The sequence below is a fragment of the Zea mays genome, chromosome 7, assembly GCF_902167145.1.
Source record: "Zea mays cultivar B73 chromosome 7, Zm-B73-REFERENCE-NAM-5.0, whole genome shotgun sequence".
NCBI classification, from domain to species: Eukaryota; Viridiplantae; Streptophyta; class Magnoliopsida; order Poales; family Poaceae; genus Zea; species Zea mays.
In genome coordinates, this window is record NC_050102.1 from 123,847,305 (window position 1) to 123,855,661 (window position 8,357).

General features: G+C 40.2%; 1 protein-coding gene across 1 annotated transcript; it reads right to left on the minus strand.

Moving 5' to 3' along the window:
• Positions 1 to 2,335: 2,335 nt before the first annotated feature.
• Positions 2,336 to 7,897, minus strand: LOC103632790 (glutamate receptor 2.8). The gene is given in 6 exon segments (XM_020541807.2): positions 2,336 to 3,048; positions 4,179 to 4,325; positions 4,328 to 4,584; positions 4,854 to 5,157; positions 5,647 to 6,971; positions 7,506 to 7,897. Coding segments are annotated over 6 exon segments (2,778 nt in total). The 5' UTR covers positions 7,762 to 7,897; the 3' UTR covers positions 2,336 to 2,559.
• Between the last annotated feature and the right edge of the window lie 460 nt (positions 7,898 to 8,357).

Genomic DNA, 8,357 nt, shown 5'->3' on the forward strand with positions numbered 1-8,357 from the left:
GCTGAATTAGTTGCACTTGATTCAGCACCATTGGAGGCTGAATGGTTGAGAGACCTGTTGTCAGACCTTCCAATGCTAGCAAAGCCGATACCGGCTGTCCTAGTATACTGTGACAACACTTCTGTGTTGCTAAAAGTGAACAGTAGAAAGGACAACCAAAAATCCTCGAGGCATATCAGAAGACGACTTGATTCATGTCGGCATGCTAGAGAGACGGGTGTAATAACCGTAGATTACATCAAGTCTGAAAGGAACCTTGCTGATCCTTTCACCAAAGGACTGGCTCAAAAGCCAATCCAAGCAGCGTGCATTGGAATGGGACTCGTACCCTGTTAGCGGTTTCAACTGCGGATAACTGTCCTGTGTGACCGGAGATCCCGAGATCCAGGCTCCAGGAAACGAAGCACTGTGGAACCAAGAGCACAAAAGATAAAGAGTCTCATGAGCTGCTGTGCTCTGATTGTATGGCAGGTTGAGCGATATGCTCTTAATGAAGTCAATGCTATAAGCAGGGAAATTGTCCTACATAATTTCCTTAACGATTTCACCTATATGAGCTGACTGTGGGGTCGCAGTCCAGGAGAGAATGGGGTTTTCTCTCTAGTGAGCTCATGAATAGATATTAAAGGGCATGACCGTAACGCCCTGCCCCGTAAGAGAAGCAGATAATCTGCCTAGTACTATGTGCCTTTTGTGCGAAGATTCTCACACTAGGGTTTGTGGATCAAGGCGTAGTCCTCCGCTTACTCGTGCAGGGTTGGAGTACACTGGGATAGGCTTTGGTTCAAACCTAACAAGTACCTCTGCCGAAAAGTAGTATATAAACAGTACGGGAGCTCATTGACATTGATCAGAAAATAAGAGTGAAAATGGTGGGGATTGCTGTTCATTTATGAGAGATTTTCTCTTTTATTTTCAGATTGAAAAAAAATGAAAAATGCCAGCCGAGCTGGGCCGCTGGCAGGCCGCTGCCGAGCAGCCCAGCCGGCTGGGCTATCCCCATCGCGTATGCGCGTTGAGCGAGCGGCTGAGAGGCTAAGGGATCGGATGCTTATGCCCGTGGGAAATGGACGGACGCGAACGAGAGTCGAGCGGACGGTTTCAGCGGATAGGGATGAGGCCGAGCGCCTGGTGGCGGCGGCGTTCAACGCCCAGCCGTATCCTACGGCTTGCTCGCACGGCCGGCCGGCTTCTCCGCTGCTCCTCTGCAACCACCTGCTGCTCGCCCGGCTCCATAAGTATAGCGTCTTGCCCCCTGTTCAGGCCAGCTCGCAGAGACGCAAGTTTCTCTGTTCTTCTTCCCCTCTCAGTTACAGTCGCGATTTGGAGCGATTTGTTCGTTCCTGGTGTTCTTGTGGTGATTCTTGCCAGTGGTGATTGGGAGTGGAAGAGAGTAGAGCTGCGTTGGTGGCTCTCTTGTGCCCTGTTGCTCGATCCGTGCGCCTGTGTGGTGTTCGGTCTGTTCTGATTATTGTCCACCGTGGCCTGGTGCTTGGGCTCCCTGCAGCGCGGTGTTCATCTTCTAGGGCTGGTGTCGAGGACGTCTCCCTCGACTCCGGCAGCGGCTCTAGTATCTCCGTCAACCTCCCGCCGTGCAGGTCCGGACGTGGGCGGCGGAATTGGTTTTCTGGGACAGAACCTCGTGTTCGCTGAGCTGGTCTTCCCACGTAGACAATCTACGTGCTGTGAGTTACCCGTTGCCTCTATTTATTTATTGAGTAATTTTGTGCAATCTGCTAGTATTATTTACTTGGGTGTGATTGCACAATTTGTGGGCGGATTTATTAGCTCAATGATGATAGCGGTGTAGTGAGACAACGTGACAGTCTGGGTTTTAGTGTGTTGTTAATTTTCAGCATTGATATTATTTGTGCCTAGTCATCTCTTTCACTATATTGTGCAGGCTGATTATTTAAGTTCATTATTGTTCCTTAATTCCTGTGCACACTGTTTTGATCTTGATATTCATGCTTGATTTCTAGGCTTATAATATTTGATCTAAAACCCTGATTTGGTAAGATAGGACTGTCACGTTAGTCGAGGATCTTTGATCACCACTTAGCGTTGGAGGGCTGTTTAGTGCAGCAACCCGCTATTTTGAGAGCAATATTTTGAGATAAACAATCATGTTTATTAGTTTAATCTGCCTTCTTCATCTGCAAGCCATGTTTAATTATAAAATGGATCTGAGTAGCTATTTTACATGTTTACATGTTCTAGAATTGCTACTGTTCATTGCTGCAATAATTACATATGGCATTTGTCTGAGTTATATTCTTGTTTTATTCGGAATTAGAATATTTAATCTATTTAAATATGTAGAAAGCATGTCACTTATTCCTCTAAATTTACAACAGTTCTTATGCTTACATCTCTGAATGTATAAGGGCTAGTTAATCCTGTACAAACATGTGAATAACCATCTTACTAGTTTATTTAGTCTGACGGTCTTGGATTACAGTTATGTCTGGTTGATGTACATGCGCGTGTGCTTGTCTAATGGTAAATTATGGCGAATGGAGGTGGGACAAATCTGGATTATGGTGACCTGTCATTGGCTCATTGCGCAACACTGTGCAAAGCCTGGCCTCGATGGGAATCCAGAACAGGACTAGTGATTTCTATGGATACTTCTATCTCTTGTTGGCATGTATCGTCTTCTAGATCATTTGGCACTGTCACGTGCATGCTCTGGGCCTGGTTGGAATCTACTTCTCTTTCTTGATTCTGTCTGTTTGCATGCGCAGATCCATATCCTCCACGAGTCTGGACTCGACTTATACTGTCCCTTATCTTGTGCTTATTCTTGTAGAGGAACATCATGAGGGCTATAAAAAGGGCAGAAGTTGAAGCAACACCTGTGACCAGAAAGAGTCCAGAAAAGCTTCTGAAGTTTAGACTGCTGGGGCTGGCGATGGCACCATCAGTTTGACAGACATGTTGATCCCCAATCCATTTATTTTCTATCTGAATGATGACATCTCCTTCTGTTATGCTGAGGATTCTCCTGGAGAAGTCATTGATCATAGGGGATCTCTTGGGGAATGCCTAATCAACAATTAATTTAATTTCAGCAATATACAGATTGATTAAGGAATGTGTTAATTCTTCTAAAAGTTAAAATGGCTAGCATTCTAAGATCCTCAATAATCATCCAAAAAAGGGTAAGGTTAAAGAATTTCATTTTTGTCTCCAGTTATTGCAAATTCATTTTTGTGGTTACATTTATCATTATTATTTCCAGATTCAAATTTGAGTGATTTATAATAAACATAAATCTGTGGATGGTATCTTTAAAAGCTGGTGAATGGATGTTGCTTCTCCTTTTCCTAGTTTATTAGGATTAGGGGTGAAAGCAGGTATGAGAAATTCTGTCACTGTCCAATATCATTTTCTGCATTATTCCGATTTTTTTTCTTTAAAAACATTAAAGTTGCCACTTTAAACCAATTTCACTTGCAACTGGCACTTAACTGTTCTATTGCACAAACATGGGAAAATCCTGACCTGGCTGTTTATGTTTTGCAATATTATTTCCAATTCTTTTTCATCCCGATTAGGATCAGATTTATTTTTTATCGAAGTTCTCTTGAACAATTTTCATTTAATTATTTTTTATCAATGTGCTGGAGAGTTGTGTACCATTTCAGTAAAGAGAGAGAACCATTACAAACCCAAGGTACCCAACCCCAACCCACCCAAACTACCTTTGCATGACTTCCATTATGTTTGCTCATACTATCTTATACATATATTTATAAGTTAGATTTTGCATGCCATTATTCAGTTTGTAATAGCAAGAAAGATAATAGCAAATAGCTGCCAGTCGTCAGTGCATTAACTCGCAACATTTTTCAATGGTTTCTGTTACCATAATTTTCCTATAATAACAAAAAGTTTCTTACAAGTGATTGTATGACTTGAATATTCATATAGTCCCTTTTGTGATAACTGATCGTGCAGAACTATCCATCCTGGCCTTGTTTGAGTAGACCTGTTTGTTATTTCTGGGGTCTTAGGCTCTTAGAAAGTGCATTAGTTTATATTCCTATTTCCAAATGTGCTCTCTGTTTTAATAAGTATTTTTCAGTAGTTCTCTGTTTCTTGATCCCGAGAAGCTTGAAAGTATACATTTTGCTATAGCATACAAATAAACATATCTAGTGTAGTTAACTTACAAAGCCAAAGCCTTCGGATTTGTAAATTGGTCCAACCATTGTGTAACCTTTGCAATGCTTTGCAAGAAATAGCTTGATGTAGGGAACTTCATGTATGACAGCAGCAACACCACCATTTTTGCCCCCTTTAGAGAGTGCATAGCAAAATCTTCTGAAGTTTTGTATGCCCTGATCTTTGTTCTGTCAAAGCCAAGTACTTCTAATAGATTCCCCACATAAGAACCATTATGATACCCTACATATTCACCTTCTCTAATGAGTTCATGAACATCAGTTACTGTGGGTTGAAGCTGTTGTACAGTGAGAATTGATGATAGATTGGCCGTATAACTTGACGTAATCACAAGAAGTACAAAGACCCATACAATGACAACCAATCTAGATAAAATACTGTCTATCCTCTCCCCTGCAAAATGATGGGAAACTGCCAAATAAGGAACTTCAAATTAAATATGAACGCTTCTTGTTATGAAAATATCCTTCTTGTACTTCCTAAATAATGTATTTTTCAAACATTTATGAAAAATGAATTGTGTGATAATATAGGAGAATATTTTACTTATTTTGACCTTCCTGCTCATCCTAACTTTAGTAAATATAAAAGTCAGACTTATGTCTCTTTTCCACACAATGCAGTATGTTAGAACGAAAAGAAGTTCAGATATCATCACTCACTATCTGCAAAAAAGGAGAAATATATTGCTATCCCAAGCTGGCGAAAAAATGAACCAGTCAGTTCAGCATTATTGATTCGTCGCTCCAATAACCAGATGACAATCCCTGTGTAAATGAAAAATGCGATGCTTCCAAGCCACAAATCAGTAGTTAATGGCTTTAAGAAAACCCATGTGTTCTTATTGGTGTCATCCTTCACTTGCACAATCATTGCTACTCCAGACTCGGTGTAAGGTAGGGTAAAGTCAACATAGGAAGTTCTATTGTACCTGATGGTTATATCTCCGATTGCCACATCATATACCTGTTAACATGACCTTTGGTGTTATTAAATACAATGATGTTAGTTTTACTTGAATTACTGAATGATCAGTATGTAACTCCTTGATCTTTGCACACTGACAATTATTAGGGTTTCTGGACAACAAAACAGATAATGTCAACAGTTACAACTTACATTGTGTCATTCTTTTGCAAACTGAAAGCGACTTATATTGCTGTTATGCTTTGAATAAATATCCAGTGAGTTATGCCTTATCTAGTGGATTCATACAAATAATAATGCTGAATAAATATGGTTTTAGATCTGTGCTAATAAAACAATGAATTATTGCCTTAGTTTTCACTTTTTATACATCCTATTAATTGTCTACCTGCATATATGATTCTAGCACCAATTCACTTGTAATTGCTAAATTCTTAAAAAAGCATTTTTGAAAAAAAGAACTCCAGAGAAAATAACCAATATATGCACCTTGTTCTTACTACCAAAATGGGAATAGAAATTTCTTACTCCAAGATGAACTTGGTAGACAAAATCATTATAGCTCGCCCCTTCAAAATCAAACGCTACATATTCATAAGGTATTGCATATGGTAGTCCCTTCAGCACCTCTTCAAATACATCAATGGCATATCCGGTAGCAATTGTCGCGTTGGTGATAGGATCCCTTTCTGCCTTCATAAATTCAGGATATCCACTAGACGTTACACCTACTCGGAGCTTATTTCCATTAGTAGGAAGCTGCCATCCTTTTGGCACAACATATACTTTTCCTGGCCAAATCACTGGATTAAGTTCAGGCATAGAGTTTGCATTTGTTGTTTTTGATCCATTTTGATCCAGTGTTCTGATGATTCCATGCTTTGCTGTCCAAAAGCCTATCTGTTGTGAACTTCTTCCAACAATGTTAATTATCTGGAATGTGGAAGGTTGTAGCTGCCTCTTTTTAAGGTCAAAGTCTCCACTTAGGCCTCTGAACGTATTATGTAAGATTGCATCTATGAGTTTTGGACCAACAGTAGAGATACCGAGAGTTCCGAAACATGTTGATGGCTTCTTGTCCTGCTGCTTCTGAAACATGTCATCGACCATGTTAACCTTTTCTGCTGCTTGTGCCAATGCCCAAATAGTATCATAACCCCAGAGTCCAAAGATGCCTAACTGAGCTGACGGATCATTTGGGTAGTCCTGTTTGAATCTCTTAGTCCATCTTGGAGTGAAGTCATCAAGTTCCTTTGATTTAGGCACATAGAATTTGACACCCAGTGCACCGTTCATTGAATCAAGAATTGAAGGGTTGAGTGAGTCAATGATATTCGCAATCCCATCTGTTAAAACCCATGCATACATTTCACTCATCATTCCCAACTCATTGGCCTTCATGAAGAGAGTAGAGGCAATTGAGGATAACATGTGCACAACGTAGACCCTTGTTTGCATTGTCATTAGCTTGTAGAGTTCTTGCTCAACTTGGTCACTGCTTGCTGATACAGAGATCACACTACGATAAGGTACAGAAGCTCCAAATTCTTGGAGGGAATCAACTAAGTATGGTATGATACCCCTACCATAGTCTGTGTCTTCATAGATCGGTACCACTTCTCTCCATCCGTATCCCTTAATTAGAGCAGCAATACAGTTCACTTGAGCTGTATCACTTGGTGTTGCACGCAAAAAGTAAGGCATGGAGCCAGATGTAAGTGTGGGACTAGTTGCAGTGAAGGAGATAACTGGTACTTGACTCTTGTTCCCAAGATTAGCCACAAAAGTAGCCTCTGAAGATTTTTGTGGTCCAATTATGGCTCTGACATTGTAATTCTTCAGCAGGTCAACAGCTGTATAATTTGAATTAGGAAAGAATCATTTTAAGAACATATATGAAGATTCTACTGTGGTTAATAATATAGATTTCAAGTAGAGATGATGCAATGACATATGCTGTCTAGACATTTCTTAGGATAATGGTGGATGATTGGATTCAGGTTTTTCAGACATTGGTGGTGCAAACTCGCCAGCTGCTAACATAGAGCACATAATAGATAGTTTGTTGTTAAAATACACTAGAACCTGCTCCTTCAATGTGTTTACTATGGACCAAAATGGATTAACCTCTTTATGATACTCCCTCCGTCCCAAATTAAAATTCATTTTAGACTTTTACTGAATTCATACAATAATTGATGCATGTGTTTTGTATATGTGTCTAGATTTATCATCATCCATTTGAATATAAACATAAAAATCAAGAGCTAAGACGAATACTAATTTGGGCCAGAGAGAGTACACAAAAGAAAATACAACTGGTGTTTTTGTTTCATAATTTCCACCCAGTAAAATTTATTGACAGTTACATATAACCCAAAGGTTACCTTCTGATGCAGCTTGGACACTGTCTGCACTGGAATCTCTGATGTGAAGGACCAGCTTTGTCGTATAGTTCCTGTGAACTGCATAGAAATCTTCCATGGCCATCAAAATACTGGTTCGTGCCATCTTACCCACCAATGACTGCAAGTTGAGGATCACTCCAACATTGAGTGTTGCTGCTTCACTTGTGGGAGCTCTTTGAGCAAAACTGAGGATAAAGAACACCACAAAGGAGGTGGTTCTAGCTGCTAACTCCATGCCCTTAAGCTGTGCAAGTTTTAGAGAATGTGTGTGTGCCAATGCAGTCTTATATGGAAAATCTTATAGGTCTGGATTTTTTTATTTGCTTTGACTTGCTCCAGTTACGCTTCAGTTCTGTAAGCTCTGAAATACAATTTAAAACTCTTCCATATCTTTTTTTTTTTCTTGTGAAAGGTGCTAACCTCAAATATATAACGTGGGACGTATCTGATTACCTACATGCTGAAGCCGGTGGCAGTGGAGATTCAAGGAAATCCCTAGCGAGTAAACCAAGAATGATCTGGACTGCTGTAAGCTCTGAATTAACATTTTATCCTTCCATTATTTCTTCCCTTTCCTTGTGAAAGAGTTGACATTCTATTTACAAATTTAGAATTCAATGGGTTTTGGAATACCTGCATTGGGAAGCTGATAGCTGCTCAGAGATTCAAGGAAATTCCTGGTAACAACCGACAGGATCTCTGACCAAGCCAATCTTTGGCCCTCAAGTGGTAATATAATTGCGAGGAGAAAGGTCAAAATGAACTCACTGCTGGCAATCCTGCGGGTTGAAGCATGAGATTTCCGTCCGTCCAGAACCAATCAAGAAAGTG